The sequence below is a fragment of the Diprion similis genome, chromosome 10 (genome assembly GCF_021155765.1).
Source record: "Diprion similis isolate iyDipSimi1 chromosome 10, iyDipSimi1.1, whole genome shotgun sequence".
In the NCBI taxonomy this organism is placed as follows: domain Eukaryota; kingdom Metazoa; phylum Arthropoda; class Insecta; order Hymenoptera; family Diprionidae; genus Diprion; species Diprion similis.
This window is the reverse complement of record NC_060114.1, coordinates 16,869,931-16,888,686: the sequence shown is the minus strand read 5'-3', so window position 1 is coordinate 16,888,686 and position 18,756 is coordinate 16,869,931. Positions and strand designations below refer to the sequence as shown.

Here is an 18,756-nt window from a genome sequence, read left to right as displayed (position 1 = left end):
TATATGACTAGGGAATGTAAAATGGTACAGCAAAATAAATGAATAAGAATCGAACCAATCGATATTTTTCGCGGCGAGTAACAAGCCGTTCGTTTTCATGTATTCCACGTTATAATCACGTTATTCAGTCGACTTTAGAGGGAGTGGATATATTTGCTGAATATTCATTCACTTGTTCGTATAAAAATGCGTAAAAAATTCAACGTTTTCCGGAATTCATATATAATATATACATATAAATATAAATATACACACACTGAGCTACCTAAATTTATCACGAAAATAATTAGCCGTAAAATTCTTCGTGAAGCAGTGGTTCAATTTTTCCTCTGTTAAACACGCAGCTTTTTCGGTTACTATTTTTCCTCATCCTTTGAAGAAAAAAAAAAAAAAAATCAATCCTACCAACACCCGAGAAAATTGTGACGAAGTCGGTTTGCGCAGAAACTGGGAAAATTCTATTTACAGATTTGGGGTACAGCGAGAAGCAGATATTATAATTTTTAGTTCGGAGTAAAGGTTGTTAAATCAGACTTATAAACGCTCTATTATTAACTGTACAAAATAGGCTTCGATAAAAGTACTTGAATGACTAGTGTAGATTTGAGAAAATAAATAAATAGATAAATAATTAAAAAACTATCACTGGGCACACAATAGTAAAGCATTGGCGCGGCATGGGTCATAAACGAATTAACTAGATGAGGATAATTATACCTATATATACGTATATGTATGGATTATCATTATAGTAATTTAATGTCAGATATATAATAATATGTTATATAATAATATACATTATACTATAAGATATAATTAAGTTTGAGAATCGGTGCGCGACACGTACTTGGTGTGTGTTATTAATAATATAATTTATTCCATTCATTCTCTCTCTTTTTATTCACGTATCTTTCCCTGAAAATATTGGACGACCGACTCAAATACAAACGACACTGTCCATCCGTTTGACGAGCGTGTCACGCTTACCATCAATTAATTAGCAAACTAGTCGGTAGATTCCGGATGCGCTGCGACGATCGGTCACGTCGCGAGGAGGCTCGCTTGATGCAAAATGGCCGCCGCGACGCCGAGAAGAACGATCGTGAAATTGAGGTCCACCCGAGTCCCGTTTGCGGAACCCCTCAGCATGTCGCCCGCGGCGCTGAGACGCTCGTTGTTCACGTGCGCCTCGATCACCCGACTCTCAGACACGAATTCCTTGATACCGACCATCGCAATGCACCGCAGGGTCGCCGTTCCTCCGTCCCTCTCGAAGTATCTAGCGTCGGCCTCCAGACGAAGGCCCGAAATTGTCCGACCCCCCTTCGACGTTGTCGGTGGCGGCTGCTTGTACACGATCGTGTTCTCCAACGGAATCTGGGGACAAAAGTCGGTCGCATGGGATCAGCACACGTCCGATTACCATCAGTCGGTAACGAAAATTGGTAGAAAATAAATTAAAGTAATCGCTTATGTCATATCAACCGAAGCCAGTTAAATTCACTGCTACTGATACTCCAGCATCAATCTAAAAATATGCCCCTTGACCGTGTGTAACGAGAAAATTGGGTGGTAATTGATCGGTAAACACATCCATCAACTGCCAGATATTCGGTCTATATGGAATAATTAATCTCTCAACCAATCACCATCGCAAAGAAATTTCAAGTTGATTACACCCAGTGTATGTATATTGGGGTGTTAGGTACGTCGAGAGTGGATTAGTCTGAATAGTTGTCGACGGGGCTGAAAACACCTCAACTCGTTGTATGTCACCCTCTTCATGTTATGTACAGTGTATAGGTACAGAAATGCTTACGATCAAGTTACGGTATGTACTTGTGTTTATTAGGATGTGGGCCGAAGTGCCAACCCTTTAACCCACGATATATTATACATATATACATATATATATATATATATATAGGCCACATGTTGCTCGCGTGTAACACGGACTATCGGTATGCATCGGCGATAATAACAGTATTGCAATTGCCAGGCGTAAAATGAAAGAATCGTGAAGATTTCCGAGCGACGAAAGAGAAGATAACGTTGAAATTTTGGGATATCCTTGAGAGGAAAGAGCAAGCTTGGTTGAATGAATGAATTCAGTAGCCAGATCCATTAGGAGGGTTTGATTTCATACGTTTAAATGGATACGACTGTTCGCGAAGGATTTCCTTAGTTTTTATGACTTGTTGAATCCAACATTTTTTGCGTCAAGTTGTGTATCCTCCGTCGTGACGGAGAGCCTGGTTCGGTTGGACACAGACACTTAACTCTCCAAGATCGTCGCCAGACCCCCGACTTGGCTCATTTCCGGAGGATAGAAAGATGAAATACGCTACATTGTCATCCAATAAGAATAAGTGGTTCCATTCATTCTGGCTAATCGACTGGGAGGAAGAACCTAGTCGTATATAATACCCAAGTTCTGGAGGAAATGTGAAGAGACGGAAAGAATGAAAAGAAGCACAAAAGTCTTCCGCTGATGAATTCGCCAACCGAGTTGTCACGTCACCTGATCACAGTGTAGCGCGCGCCTAAATTGTTTACGAAACTTTCCGTGTCACGGTTTTACCTTATTTTTTAAAACCACAGGCTCGAAGTCAAGTGCATGGTATACCGGTCGCAACGTTACCCGTGAACACCTATAGTTATTCAATTTTCACGTCCTTGAATATTTAAAAAGGCGCACTGCGGCTTCACTTCCAACTGTACCTTATACCGACCAACCGAATGTTGGGTCTCTCGAACGACAAGTCTTGTCGACTTTTTGAACCACGCGAAGTGCGACAGACGACGAACGCCTTTTCCATTCTTTTTCTCCATCCTCCTCCGGTTCGCCAGTTACCCTCGGACTTGAATTCCATTCAACGATTACATGCCTTTTTGACCTTTACCTACCATTTTGTTTCTTTCGTTATTCTTTTTCTTATTCCTTTCTTCTACCTCCAGGAAAAAAAGTCACTCACAACGCTTTGTCATTCCCACGGATCGGTAATCAAGTAAGTACACTTCCTCTTTTCCTAACATTGCTCACTTCCGGATACAGTATCATCCCAGCAGATCTGTTTCCATAAATTTCCTGTAACTTCCCAAGCCACAGGTGTGAGGTCTAATTACACTGGCGATTTTTGAGAGAGTACAATAAAGCATCACTGACCAGTAGTCCACACCGTATATTCCAAAATCAAGCTGAAGTCCATGTTGAAATTTTTAACGGAACGATCCACCACCATCAGTAGTGGTTATATTATTGAACGGATTTTGGATAGAATGGAGTTTCCAGAGCTGGGAAGAGTTCCACGGTTTGGCGATGATGCATTCTACCGGTAATTACAGAGAGGAACCTGACACTAGTACATCTAACGATTGAATCACCTAGTCAATCTCTCGTTAGCATTATTACTCATTGCAAGTACTATAGGTATAACAGCACCACATCCAGCCTCCATCCTGAGCCCAACATGCAGCCCACCGCCCATCGCCCACCGCCCATCTCGTCAAGCCACTCGAAAAGCTAATGCGTACGCATCCATGAATATTTGATGAGTCATGTATCATAACGGGGTACATAATCCGGAGGAAATGCAATAATTGTTTGGAATTCGAGGCGCTGTCACTCCCTTCGTTAACGTAATTAATCGCTACATGTCCATGTGTCTATGCCTACACAACACGCTCACATATACTGAGGAGGAAAAACCTCTCCGTACAATTTATGATTCAACGAGCCGGATTTATCAAATTTGCAAAGCTCTGCATATAGGTAATGGCTGTTATAATGCGCCGGTCGAACGGTGAACAGTATCCGTGGGTTTGACGTATGCCATGATTATTTCAGCGAGGTACTCCAACGACTTCATCCTCTCTCGTCAAGTGCTTCGTGCATACAACGTTTATGGTACAGATGAACCAATTACTCTGAATTTTGGTGTGGCGTGGTAAAACGGTGAGCGAAAATTCGACCCCGGTTATCACTTCTGTGGATTTTAGCGAATATACATACCACCGTACTGATAGATCTGTCTTGGCTGATATCCGGTCCGCAAACTGCCATGATCATCGTTAAACTTGAGACATAAATCCAGTTTATAGCACATCCTGCGGGATTCTGATTGTGCAGTCGACGGAGCGAAGATCGCTGAAATTGCGGTGCAGATTGGAGTTGCGGGAACGAGGTCTGATTTGTTAAGAATCTATCGCCCGGATTCGTATCTTCTTCGACAAAATACGATGCTTCACCTCCCGGGTATCCTATTTCCATCGTATGCACTTTGCGGCTTGTGCATGCACCGTAAGATGCTCCACAAGATTACCGCTTCCTCATTCATGCGTCACGGTGTAAATGTCGATGGAAGCTCGACGGTTTTTCACTCATCTCCGCAATCTTGAAATACAGATAGCTTGTTGTCTAATTCTGGAATCAGTTTTTTCCAGTTTGATACTGGAATTCTAAGCGCGTCTGCATCCAGAGGTCCTTCGCTTCAATGGTTCCAATTCATGAACGTTGATTTCAGGTGAATTTTATACTTCTTATCATGTGATCTTCCATGATTTCGTGTCTATACCAATTGTGATTGCCAATGATTTCCGAATTGGATAGAATCACAGTCGATGACTGAAAGTCACTGGACATCGCCTAGAATCCTGGGTACCATTGGTAATCAATGGAATATCGCTTGGTGAACTGGAGATCGACGTAAAGTACGTGATAAAATAACAGTCAGCATGAAGTTAACGGATTGAAGCGATTTGGTACTCACCACAATGCTTGAAACAGAATTCCACGAGTTTTAAAGTAATTGCCCTGTGATTTCAAGTGATTTGCAATGGTTTCCATTAACTCAAGCTCTGTGATTTATAAAAACCTTCAAGTCATTCAAGTTCCTCTGATTCAAAATAAGATTCCCACTACCATTAAATTGATAACTTCCTCGAGTGAATGGCCCCTCGATCCGTGTTTAACCTGCTAGCTAGTGTCTCAAACTTGTTCACTTATGCCTCGTTCAGGAAACTATAAAACCAACAAAAGCCCGAAGAGACATAGGCGGAGTGTTTCAGAGTAATTGGAAAATGAAATACAAGCGAGTCCTGCACCTGTAAGTTGCGTGAAGACCAGGCGACGCGACGCTGCAAAAGTGAGGTTAACGAGCGTGTGGACGAATGGGATGTGTAACGGAAGAGAAAAGAGACCATAAGAGGGCTGATAAAATAGGAAAATAACCATAGATCATTGCATGCGATGGGAGAAGCGTAAAAGGCGAAAGTCGACTAAATATTGGAACACAGCATATCCTCGAGGAGCTGCTTTATGCTTCGTACGCGACGCAAGGGGCGAGAAAGCCGTCCGTTTTGCCCTCAGGGAAAGAATCCTTGTTCGGTCAGGACTCCCAGGACACAAGGGCCAGGATTATTCCATTTTTTGCCGTGGAGCTTTCCGCCGTGTTTCCCCCCGGAAATTCCTCTTCTGACATCACTATATATCGACGCAACATTACCCGGGACATTTTATCACCTGGGAACAGGTTACTACGTCTCTCCCGAGAACGTGATCCGCACAGCATCTTCTGTTTTCGCACTTCCGTTTTCACTGCTGCGAATACGATTCTGGACTGCGGTAGGAATATTAGTGTCAGTTGATCAGAGGGTTTGATTTTGAGTAGGTATGTTGGTCGCGTGGATAAATATCGATACGTTGTTGTTAATTTTATTACAAGATGTTATAGACGTGCATTACGTAGTTATAAAATTATTCTATTTGTTAGCTGTGAAGACATCTTCGAAAATACGAAAATAGATTAAACTGAAATTATGAAGAATAGCTTAGATGTCGATGCTTCGTTTCAAATTGCTTCGAGGTTGTTGAAAATCTGGTTAATTGGTTTAATTTCACCATAAGACGGCTCAATTCATGCAAAGACTAGGTACTTGGTTAATTCCAGTAACTTCGAGTGTTAAATTCACGAACATTATCTCGGAATGAAATAAATGAAAAGACCAGTTCCTAAATTTAAACTCATTCAAAGGGATACTTATTCAATGAGTCTTGAAAACGCAACAAGAAGAGGAAAAAAAACGAAATATTAATCTCTTACGACTAATCAGAGATCGCCAGGCAATGATTATAATTTATATTCGTCAGCTCGGTTTGAAAAATATCTATATATATATAAATGTATACAACTTTTGAAAAAAGCACCGGACGACCCTCTCGCTACTTTTCTTTCCGCCAATATCTTTTTCTTTTTTGTTTTTCCATTCACGTCACCATACAGCGTGGGTGGATATATTTTATTTAATATCACAACCCGCCAACGCTGTACACCTAAAACCTACACGCAGGTGCCCGAGTAAATTTTGTCGCACCTTTTTATGGCGGCCATGGGCCTGGAAGGCTTTCTTCAATATTTTGAGGTAACAGCATTAACCACACCCTCAGCATTCGCCGGGTTTAATGCACACTTCTTTCCGCTTTTTACCCTCCCCTTCCTATATTTTCTCTTCCTTTTTTTTTTTTTTTTTTTCATGTATGTTGGAATAAAATGTAGAAAGCTTTTTCAATGGGTTTTTTTTCTCACCTTTCTTTATAAGTACTGGGTTAATTAATTAGATGAGTTCTCAGGTTATCAAGTTCGGTAAATTTTTCATCACGTAATAATATCCATTCCGCTTGCAATATTTACGAGTGTTATACATCAGCCTGAGAGAGAAAATGTGCGACGATGCGTTTCTAATTATACATATACAATAATATACATATATATATATATATATATATATATATATATATGTACAATAAACCTAATTCCTGCCATGTTTCGCAGGTGCAGAGAGGAGGCTAATAATTGTTCCTTCGTCAATTCATTAAGTATCAAATCCATACAATACGTACAATCGTCGAGAGTTCGTGAACGATTGGAAAACCGGAATTCAACTACGGAGACTACGTGAATGAGGAGAATAATCGTGACGTCGAGACGCGTCGTACGCTCCATTATAATACTCGATGTGTTCCGGTATTAATAGCCATTGAGGTGTTCGGAATTAAGCCGATCCCATTCCGGATTAAATTCGCACACACCTACCTTCTCCCGAGTGAAATACCCTCGAAAAATGTAGGCTACACTGAAAATGAATCTTATCGGTGTTTAATGATGGTATTCAATTAGAAACGCTTCATTGGTTAGGAAATAAACTGATGAATTGTTTTAATTTATAATGATTTTATCGACCCCCCCCCCCTCGTCCCGTTTTTTGATTCTCATCATCGTTTTCACTTCGCACGCCTCACACCGCCGGATGTAACAGCATGACTGCTGTTGCCTGGATCAGCTACAGGTTGTCGGAATAGCGATGAAATATCAGTTACGCGTCAGACTTTATCGCAAGTAAGCTGTGCGTGAAATGAAAATTGAAACGAACGAGAGAGAGAGAGAAAAAAATAAAAATAAAAAAAACGGGCGATAAAATACTGACACTGATCACGATGAAAATGACAGTGAAAAACGACTCTATCATTCCACTGGCTCCAAGTTCTCATCCACCCACGTAGTGAAAAACTTGGCCAATCAATCTGGAAATTGATTATTTAGGGTAAATCCAGGGAAGATGTTTTATTCGGAGAGACGGGTGACCGTCGGTATTTCGTGAAATACTTGTCAGATGGCTGAAATAAAATTTGAGGTTATCGTTTGTAACTCGAGTGTGATACTGCAATCCATAAATCGTATTAATTCCGTAACGCATGCGCACTTTCCTATAACTTCATTTTCCGCAGCGCCAATGACGTCATTGGGTTGAGTTTGTTCCGAAGTTTGCGCGTTTAGGTTAGGTTTCGGTTTCATGACGCCAAAACTGAGCCTTCGAACCTCTTGATCTGCTTCTTCTAAATTATTGTATCACATTCATTTGCTTCTGAAATGACACTTTCCTTCACAGATATTTGAAAAAAATTAAGGGTAGGTATCAGACGTTCGTCTTTGCTTACGTTGCAAACTTCACTCTCCTCGGTAATAGCCCACTTTCCGCACTTGTAACGGGATATACTATTTTCTCAGTAAACGTCTTTCGTTCCAGCCCTAAATATGCTTAGCATCCGACATAGGAAACCCGCAGCACTCGTCCGGATGTCTGAATTCAAGGCTCGAATGAAGAAAGATCACGCGGTTGTTCCGGGTTTCACCGACCCTTGACCGGTCCAGAAAACCCGAACAATGCAGCTCTTCAGATGCCGAGAGAGGGCAAAGACGCGGGCTCTGCACTGATCCTCGTGCAAGCAGGCGGACGGACGTCCAGAATACCCCGGAGCACGGATATAAAAGCGCTTAGCAAATCGACCTCCGGTAGTAAAAAAAACCCATCAAACCAAACATCCCTCTCTGGCGGTCGGTTTTAGACGGGATCCATACGTTGTGCTGTCTGCTAGCCGTTCGGATTGTGGCTTCGTCGTAGCAAAGAGAGAAAGAGAGAGAGAAACTACGGTTCAACGGAGATACTCTCCCCCTCTCGATGCTGCGCAACCGTAATAAATGACGCATTCTTCAATTCAATTTTCCGACCATCAGTTGACTGATGAGATAATCCTGCACGGTGCACTTTCCCTTCCCAATTCGAATCTTGTAAAATTCAATTATTAATCAGATTCATTCGGCTCGAGAAGATCAAAAGCGATCGTTAACGATCCGAGTTCCGACTTTTTATGATTATGTACTTACCGTGAGTTTCCTTTGAAAATCACTCTCATCGCTGTCAGACAGATAACCGACGTTGTATTTTGAATATACGTATAAATGATCAATTTATGACGGTGAAGGGGATTGTTAACGTCGCGTTTGTTTATCGTTCGGCGAATTAGGGGAGCGTCTGTGAGAGTGTTTCTAAAGCACATGTCGTACAGTATCAGCGAAAGAGTTTGTTTTATTGATTTTTTTATTTTTTATGGCAAAATTTGATATTTTCATGAGTTGTGAATCGACGGATGTTGAATATTATGTATTCTGAAACCCTTCACAGTCTGCTCTAAACATCACTTTTGAGTCAGAATTAAAAATGTACACTATGTCAAAGAATTTTGAAACCCAAAACGAATTACGACAATAAAAATGACCCTTGATACAAAAGTTGCATCGAATTTCTCTACATAAATTTGTTTATACTTTACTTTCTTTTCAATTTTCTTTATCATTTACCTTATTTTATTTCCAAATTATCTATTCTATTCTACTGTCCTATTTCCATTTCTAACCAGACTGTACGCCTGGTAGATCGGTAAATCTGATGATAAGAACGGGCGCCAAAGTGTCTAGTTCAATTGAACAATTCCGGTTGCAGGGGTGTTGAAAAGAGTCGCTCTGCAGTAAGTCTCGTTCGTTTCCGATTAGCAATCCGGTTGTTTTGTTCGACCTGGATGCGCTCTAACTCCTCTCGAGGGGTTAGCTAGTTGTATAGTTATTTATCTCGTTTAATTCAGGTGGTACGTTTTCCCCCGCAGCTAAGGTTGATATCGGGTATTCATGACGCGTCGGCAGTTGTTCTTACCGAAATTAAATCCCTAGAGCAACGATTTTTACTTTTACGCGCTGAGTACTGAATTCGTTAGAGAAGCGAACTGCCCGACTCCTCCCATGAAAGAGAAGCAAACCGTCTCTCTTTTAGGTATTTCCCTCACGGAGCAGAGAGAACAATGAATTTCCTAGCAAGGACCTCGGCGCCTCGTCCTCTCTATCCGCCCCTTTTCCCCTCCGTCTTTAAATTCAGAACGACCAAATATTCAAAGCAAGGTTATTTTACCCCGCGACAAATATACATTATACAAAGTGTCCCAGCTCCAAGTCACCAAACTGATAGGGGTTACAAAGGAGGTTGAACGGAGTAAATTCACCCAAAGAACATGTGGTCTCCAAAGTCGCGTTCGCGAGATACGACCGGTTAAAAAAAAGTCACGTTAAGCGCCGGCATGTAGGCAACCGAGCACACTAAGCGCCAGTATGTAGACAACCGTGCACAACATGGTTCAACGTCGATAAATGATAAGGCTATTTCCATCGCACGTCCTCGTTATTGGGTTTGGGGAAAATTCAATGTCAAGAGTGTTTTCGTTTGAAATTTGTGAATTTGGAAGCTTTATGTTTCGCATCAATAGTCGAGCGAGCATCAACAAGACCGTTAACCGCCGCCTGCTGTGTACTCGGTTGCCTATATTCCGGCGCTTAGTGTGCCCGGTTGCCTACATGCCGGCGCTTAGCGGGACTTTTTTAACCGGTCGTATCTCGCGAACGCGACTTTAGAGACCATATGTTCCTTGGGTTAATTTACTCAGTTCGATGTCCTCTATAACCCCTATCAGTTTGGTTACTTGGAGCTGGGACACGATGTATACACAGTATATGTATAATGTGTAAAAGCCAGAGGTTTATAAGCTTCGCAGTGATCACTGACTTTCACCCTTGTTATATGCCTATACCTATACCTATACCTATACCTATACCTATACCTATACCTATACCTATACCTATACCTACGCCCTGACTAATTGGCCTATTACTAATACCTTCTAGGACCCTGTCACAAGGGATTCTAAGTACCGAATATAACGAGGGTACAAGTTCGTAATAAACTGAATTGCAATCAATGCCTGTCTCGAGATCCTTTTCACTCGGCCAAAAACGCGTTATATATTCTACAAAACATGAAAGGTTTCATGCCTTAGGTCACAAGTACACTGAGCTCTCCTCACTGAGGACGTTGGTTGGACAAAAACCGATACTCTGGATCTATTTTATTGCGAGATAATCGTGCGTAGAGTAGGTATCTGTCAAATTATTATAACGAGACTTTTGAAAAAAAAAAATAAAATAGAAAATACTGAAATTGGTCAGAAAACCTTGTAGATATCGATAATTTGTTTTAAATCCCTTCAAAATTATTCAAAACTTTTTTTTTTTACAACATTGTCATTTCTCGCCTATAATCAATATTGTCGCAATGTTATAAATTTCAATATTCAACGATGGTAATAAGATTAAAATGGCGTGATTTCAGTGGATATGAATAAAACAGTTTAGAACCGAATAAAACGTGCGAACCTAGACTAAAATCGATCAAATCTACTCAATTTCTTGCGAACACAATTTTCAAAGGATTTCAAAGGAATCGTCGATCCAACCTCAGCTTTGCTTGAATAATGCCAACTGGTATCCTGGTGTCTTATATTTTCCAAGAAAGAAATCTTACCGTAGCTTACAAATAATAAAAACAATAATAATAGTTACAATAAATATTCGACGTGGAATAATCTCGTAATAAAATTGATAAAAAGTATCAATTTTTGGCGAATCACGAATCACGAACCTCTTAAAAACTTCAATCTCCAGTTAAAACTATCCCGAGTACGAAAAGTTATGGAGCGTTAAATGCGACGAGCTGTTATCCAGCTGCAGGTGGAGTGGAAACGATGAAAGTAAACAGTAGAGACTTTGAGTGTCGCTGATTATTTTCCCCATCCCATACGTGTGTGTGTGTGTGTGTGTATGCGTCCCCTTAGCGTAATTGCCTCTGCAGGGCATTTGATACTAACCGGTTCGCCGTTGACGGTCCAGGAGATGGTGGCGGGAGGCTGCGACGGCCACGAGGTGCAGTTGGCCGTAACGTTTGTACCGACGGCGTAGTGAGAAGAGAGTCCCGTGATATCCGGCTTTCGTTCCGGAAGAGCTTCATGAAAAACAAAGAGAATAACAGGCTTAAAGCATTTCCACAGCAGCCGCATACGTAGAGAAGCCTCCGGACACTCGGAAGCCAATCTACGTCCAAGGCTAATCGCGCCAACTTATTTGGCGGTTGCACAGCGACTTCGAAAGTCGCAGGAATTGCATTTTTTGCAAAAAAGGAAAAAAAAAAAAAAACGGCTCACGAGGAAAAAATTAATTCTTGATATCAAGTCAGAAGTAAAATTTCATTCAAATACAATTGTTGCAGATTTTAGTGCAAAATACTGCCCCGCTGGAGCGATACTTGGAAAATTTTTCCACCACGCATCTTTTTCGGGCGAATAATATCGCCGTTTGCATCTGACGCTCCGACTATTCGGGCCTATTAATGGTTATCAGGTTTAATTAGGTTTATCAGGTGGCCTGCTGGCCTAATGGCGTTAATTGGTACACCGGATTACCGGAGATATTAGCTCCCGCCATACGTCCGTTGCACTAGTCGTAGTTTCAAGAACACCCGCGCCATAATGGAATATCCGTCAATTTCGCGAACCCTCGTCCGACGTGTTCCTAAAATTGAAAAATAATTCAAATTCGAAACCGATCGTTATTTTCGATTGTTCCATCAAGATATGTGTTCGAAATTTGAACAACTTCGTATTGATATTGTTTGCATAACAAACAACGAAGCATATAGAACTAAAAATATAACGAGTGTTTGAAAATTTGTTGTTAAAATCGGTACAGAAAATTAAATCATTTTCCGAGAAAAGTTCGGAAATGCTGTGAGCTTGTGGCCGGAAGGAATAACAAGCCCCGGATTTACTATTCAGTTTGTTGTGTCGTATTTATACGAAGTGGATCCGTACCCTGTAATCCACTGAGGAAAAGGAAGCCATTCACCCTTTCTTTAACCCTCATTGACCGAGGGTAAATCCAATCCAAAGCACGTAGTAGGACCTCTCTTTTAATTCCACGCCATGGAAAGTGCCGCCACGTGGGTGAAATATCAAGTTAATTTGCCCGGTGAAATTTACCCCTAAATCCCCTATCTTTTTCCTTTTCAACGTATTGTCTTGCGATACCTACCACCGGCAGAGACCGCAATCCGTTCGCTCTTTTTTCCCGCAGAAAATTTTTTTCAACGTAGTCTTGTTAATCCAGTGTTTCCCCTCCTTCCCCTCCCGCCGTCTTCTTTACCTCGCCGCGATCCTTTGTCGAGGCTTTGATCAAAGTTTCATCGACCATCGTTATACCGTTAATTCCGTATCACGTTACTCAAAGATCCCCTTCCTGCAGGCCCGTTTGCAGCTTCCGAAGTGTTGCGACGCCGCTGGTATGAAAATTAGCAAATTGAACCTCGGGTCATTGGAGGCAATCGATTATCCAACGCGATTTAATTAATTCCTTCACGATCCTTGACGTACGGCCGGGTTTCCACTTACGCATTATACACGAGCTCTCCGCCTCGCTCATCTGTTGTCCAGAGCTTCGTGTTATACACGCGTACAAATTATAACTATGACTGCGAATTTATACATATGTAATATGTAAAACGATTGCGCAACGAATCGACTTCGTTACGTCGTTAATTAGAACGAGAACAACATGGTAAAACGACAGAATTTAAAGCTTGGGCTTGGCTACGGCAATATGGCGGCGCAACGTACCGTCAGCTGATCGTTTCGGTTAAATTGGACGAACATAAAGGCATAGAACGCTCGGTGCAGACTAGTAGACTCTAGTTTAGCGATATGAATTTGTTGTAAGGTGTAAACACCCGATGGATAATTACTTTTATTTTTAAATATGGATTTGGAACAGATTTTCTCACACAAGATGGCGGCATTTAATTTCATAGAATGAATTCGGTAAACGAAATTAGAATGTATTATTTTCTTCTTGGCGTTTTCCTCAAAAATTACACCACTTTCCGTGACTTTCTTCTGAATAATTGAGGCACATTAGCTTCCAATCACTGTTGAATTAGAGGCAGAAAATACGGAACGCGTATGCGAAAGAAAATGGAAGGAGGAAATATGAGTCTTATAAATAATCTTTTGTCTATACCGTTGGTTTTGTATATCTATTTCAGGTTTTGTACCTTGGATCTTGATTGAGGTGACGTGACCTCGTCGAAAATTCGTTATTTCCTCGAATCTAATCTCCGGCTTCAGATTCGTTCAGGAGTAATCTAGTGCGTGCTTATTATAGGTAAGCATCGTCGAGACGTGAATGGGAGGAAAACATTGACCAAAAAAAAAAAAAAAAAAAAAAAAAAAAAACTGGTTCCCTCCTGCAAGTTATACTGTACATGTATAATAAAAAAAATATCGAAAAATGAAGAATGTATAAAAATTGAAAAAATTACGAATGTTTTCCTTCGCGGTATTGAAAATAACGTTGTTAAAATTTTTCCTCTATCTGATCACATCCGTGATAATATCCTCGGGGGAAAAAAAAATAAAAAATTCGTTGTATATCGGGGGGGGGGGGGGGGGGGGGAATGGCGAAGCACGTTACACGGTTTAAAAATCATTTTTTATGGTGAAATTCACGAGGGAGGGGGGCGATTTTTCTCTGGGGCTACATTCGCCTGGGTATGAATTTTTCCCTTTTTCGTTACTGTCTGCTCTCTGTGTGCGCGTTGAGCATACCCAGCTGAATAAGATAAGTCCGTTTGAGGATCCCCGAGCGTACATAAGGGATCCGGTGAGCCTCGAGCGGGGGCTGCGTTATCATAGAAATCGCAACATTACGGAACACATGGCTTCATTGATATTAGGCAAACTCTGCGGAATCTGTCCCACACTCAATTTCGCCGTGACTGAATTTATTAACTTCCGTGAACAGCTCCCCCGCGATTCTTCCGCTTATACATCCTATACCGTGTCGACTCGTCCCCCAAAACCTCTCCGATAAATGTCGCCGGCCTTTGTCTTTGCTTAATTGCCGTTTTACCGGCTCGCCGAATCCGATGAAATACAATTACTTAATCCGGTGGTACACGTTTTAACTTAATCATTTTTTTTTTCTCTTTTTTTCTTTCTTTTTTTTTTTCTGCACTTTTTCTTCTTGTCCTCTCCGCCACGATCGGAATTTATTTCCTGTATAATTTTAAACACTGATCCTTTTGTTCGCAAACGACGCGATTTCATTCGTATAAAAAGATTTTCCCCTCTCTTTTGCTTGGTTGATTATACACGATACAAAAGTGGGTAGCTAACGGTCGATTGGTCTAATACACATGCGCTAAAACTGTAAACTAAAAGCATTTGTTTTGTCACGTTTACCAAACGTTATAAGTATAGATGATAGAACGCAGCGATTTATATAACCTTAAAAATGTTGGTCACCCTGACAAAACAACTGCTCTTGCTCTCGACTCTCAGCGCATGCGCATTAAACTATTCAATCGTTACAATTTACTCTGTATGTATATATACATATATATTTTTTTTCACTTACTTCTTTTGAGGTATCGGAATTTTGAAGAGAAATGACACCGAATCTTAAAGCTGATATTTTCATCTCGAATGTTTGAAACGTGTTTATGTATTGAAAAAATTTTTTGGTCTCGGTCACTACACAGTCCCTGCGTGCTCTCATTTTTTTTTTTTTTATATTTTGCATACAAGAGACAAATGAGTTTTCTAGTTGTAACAGAAAGTTGAGAATTTAACTCGTGACAAGCCGAAAGAAACCGGTGAAACTTGTCAGGCTGATTGGGAGTTACCGATCGTGCATTCACAAAACAATTGAATTCTATTGGCTGGCGAGATCGTACCTGGGCAATATTTTCGTCTGCAAGTCAAGGGTGCCAACTCACTTCCAAACGGAACGTGAGTCGTCAAATTTTCCCTCTTCAAGCGGTGAATTGAAATTACATTGTTATTGCGACTCGTAGTAGTTATCAGTCGTCGGTAAGTAGAAAATAAGAGTTTCCCAAGCCTTCGTGAATCACTACATTCGCCATTTGAGATCTGCTTAACCTAAGAAAATTCGCATCACCCCCATAACCTCCATAAGTCATATTTGACATTTGAAGCTTCAGGTGGCCAGCCTGCATGGAATTTTATCGAAGCCCGCGCATGCGCAGTCGGATCCTTATTCTGCCAAGTTTCACCGTTTCCTAATAGTATCTTTGCGTAATAATTGTGATAGTAATTGATGGAAATACATTTAAAGTTGCGATATTCAAAAAATTCATCATTTCTGTTCAAATCGTCATTGCTATGATACCGATTTTACAGGAATTTTCTCGTAACTCTTAACAAATGAAATTTTTCCCACAGCGTAGGTGTACAGTCCAATAACGCGGTGACCATGACAAATTACGTATTGACGGTGACGGAATGTCAGGGCGGCCTGACGCCGGTGAAATTGGCCGTACGTGAAGCTGGGACCCTCCAGCCACTCACACTCGCACAACATCCCGTAGGGTAATTAGTTAATTACATAGTTTCCCAGGGTATGGATACAGCGGAAGAGGTCAGAGGGAGTTGTAAACTGTCGAGTAAACGTGATCCCGTCCTTTGCACGGCCGAGCAAGTCTGCATCCGGCGGACAGCGTTCGTTCAGCTGCTCAGACGTGAACTCATAAACGAGAATATCAATTTCCGCATCGGCTTTAACAGCCCCGACAGCGTGTCTCGTTTCAACAAGTGTGTCGGACGAAATCTACAATAACGATACGCGATCTTACGGGGCGCAAAAGGAAAATGAAGATGAACTTAAAGAGTAGAAAAAATCGTCAAAATTTTAGGTACTTGGGATTATATCAAGATCAAGATACGGATTGTGTTTCCAAGTTTTATGCAAAATTATGACAAAGTATATGTATAAGATTAGAGTTGAAGAACTGTGCAAATTTTTTTTTTTTCCAATCTCTCATTCCTCTGCTTTACAGAGTAGAGAAGAGAACAAGGAAAGTTCTTATTATTCGTCCCAAAAATGAAAGGTAGAACTTCACCATATCGTCAGGTTTTTGACCATTTTAAGATGGACGTCGTGATGAATTTTTTTTTTTTTCAGGTATGAATAAAGATCGGATCTTTGCGATTTTGTTACCGATCGAAGCGTTTCTTTTTCTACTCATAGAAGTTCTTATACTTCAGATTCGATCAATCTTATATTTCGTGGTGTCAATCTTCCACGCAGTTTGGAATATCCTACTTTTCCTCCCTAGGTGCGTAATATACTTTATTATTCCCCAACGTTTTCTGACCCCAAAACCTATCAAACTGGGAAGTTTTGTATATCAGTCGACATCAAGGTCAGTCAAATAGAGCACTAATTTTTTTTTCCCTTTCCAACAAAATCGTCATATTGTTTATCAACGATCTACGTATTCGCTAGCCGGAAACAACCTCAACTTCTCACTCGCACGAAGTATAAACTCGACTTTTTTCTTCGCTTCTGCAGCACCGCGTATAAGCCGCAATAGTTTTTTATGCCAGCTATAAGGCAAGACGAATCCTTTGGTTATCTACTGCTGATTGACCGATGCTGGCTTTCTGCCAAACTGGCAATAGCATCCGCCAACTTCGACCCGTTCCACCCCTTCCCCTTCCCCTCTCCATCCCCTCCCCGCGCCACCCCTTTCACGGTGGCACGGTCATCTTGGCTCTCTTATAACCCTTCTTCTTTTTCTTCCTCTTCTTCTTTTAGCTAACGCGACGGGCTACCCGGTAACTTGTTTTTTCTACTCATCGCTCAAAGACGCTCCAGTGCTGACACGGTCAGCCCGAGGAGATATGACCGACCGTCTTCCCCCCTTTTTTCTTCTCCCTTGTCGCTTGTTCCCTCATATTCTTTTTTTCACTTCTTTTTTTTCCCTCGTTTCTGTCTTTTTTTTTTCTTTCTATTTATTTCACTGTTTGCTTCCAACTTTCTTGTTTCCGTCTGCGCATTACGGAATTTCGAACGAATGATTATACCGACTTTCTTTTTCAACGAATTCCGTAACGGATGAGAAATAAAAAGAAACGAGAAGAGAGAAGTGGAAAAAAAATAAAAAATAATAAAAAATTTAACACTCGGCACCGAAACGTTATTTTTAAGGAGGTGGTTCGCATATATTTTTTTTTTTTTTTGTTTTTTTTTTTCAAAAAATCGAATATCCAAAAACTAAAGATTCTTGTGGTAAGTGTGCGTGGAAATTCTATAGAAACTATTATTTCGGTCAGAAGGTTCGAGAACGGGACGAAAAACGCGAAACAGCTAAGGAGAAAATGAAAGTTACGAGGGAGAGCTAAAGGTTTGATAAATGGAGCCGGCATCGCTGATTAAGGGTAAGAGGCAATTTTTTTCAATTTTTGGTATATTTCAGAAGACTACAATAAATCGTGTTTTTCATGAAACAACGTTTTTTGACCTGGCTGACGTTCTAAAAAAAAAAAAAAAAAAAAAAAAAAAAACTGCTGCTGCACCTATCAAGCTGAAATTTTTATGGCTTATTCTGCACATGTATATAACTATATTTTGATGCACGATTAGAATTATTCGTTAATATTTAATTCATTGTTTCAACAATTTAAGTTGAAGAAAAGAGGTTGAAAATTTCAAAAGCTCGTCATTCTTTTTTTTTTTTTACAGAGAATTAGCGTAACTGTGTGTTGAGGAGATGACAACAATTGTGCTTTTTAATAATCTCTTTGTGTTTTTTTTTTCAGATGTTTCAAAGTTCAGATATCGTGTCAGCCAGATTTAATTAGAGGTAATTTCAGGAGACCACACCAGCGATATTTACCATCAAAAACGAACAAGAAAATTTTCAAGTGTTACTTCATAACTTCCTAACTTTGTGTGTAAAAAATTTGTAATTATTGAATAAATTTTACTATGAAGAAAAAAAAAAAAAAAAAAAGTCATTAAAAAAAAGTTATCGAGATACGAGACTAACCCCTTGATTATAATTAATTTTCTAATGATTTGAGGAAAAAAAAAAAAAAAAAAACCTCCTCACCCCGCTGTTGAAAAATCTATCTCGGGTGATTTGAACTGAATTTCCTTTACACTAGAACTGACGCTGTTTATTTGTTAT

The 18,756-nt window shown here is 40.5% G+C and overlaps 1 protein-coding gene across 2 annotated transcripts in view; it reads right to left on the bottom strand.

The window, feature by feature from the left end:
- Window positions 1-879: 879 nt before the first annotated feature.
- The window catches only part of LOC124411236, a 107,986-nt gene continuing 90,109 nt past the window's right edge, over window positions 880-18,756 (bottom strand). For both annotated transcript variants that reach the window (XM_046890236.1, XM_046890237.1), the window contains 2 exons: window positions 11,582-11,715; window positions 880-1,377 (listed from right to left, as the gene is read on the bottom strand). In XM_046890236.1, the coding sequence (XP_046746192.1) occupies window positions 1,042-1,377; window positions 11,582-11,715 (470 nt within the window). In that variant the 3' untranslated portion in view covers window positions 880-1,041. The remainder of the gene's footprint in view (window positions 1,378-11,581; window positions 11,716-18,756) is intronic.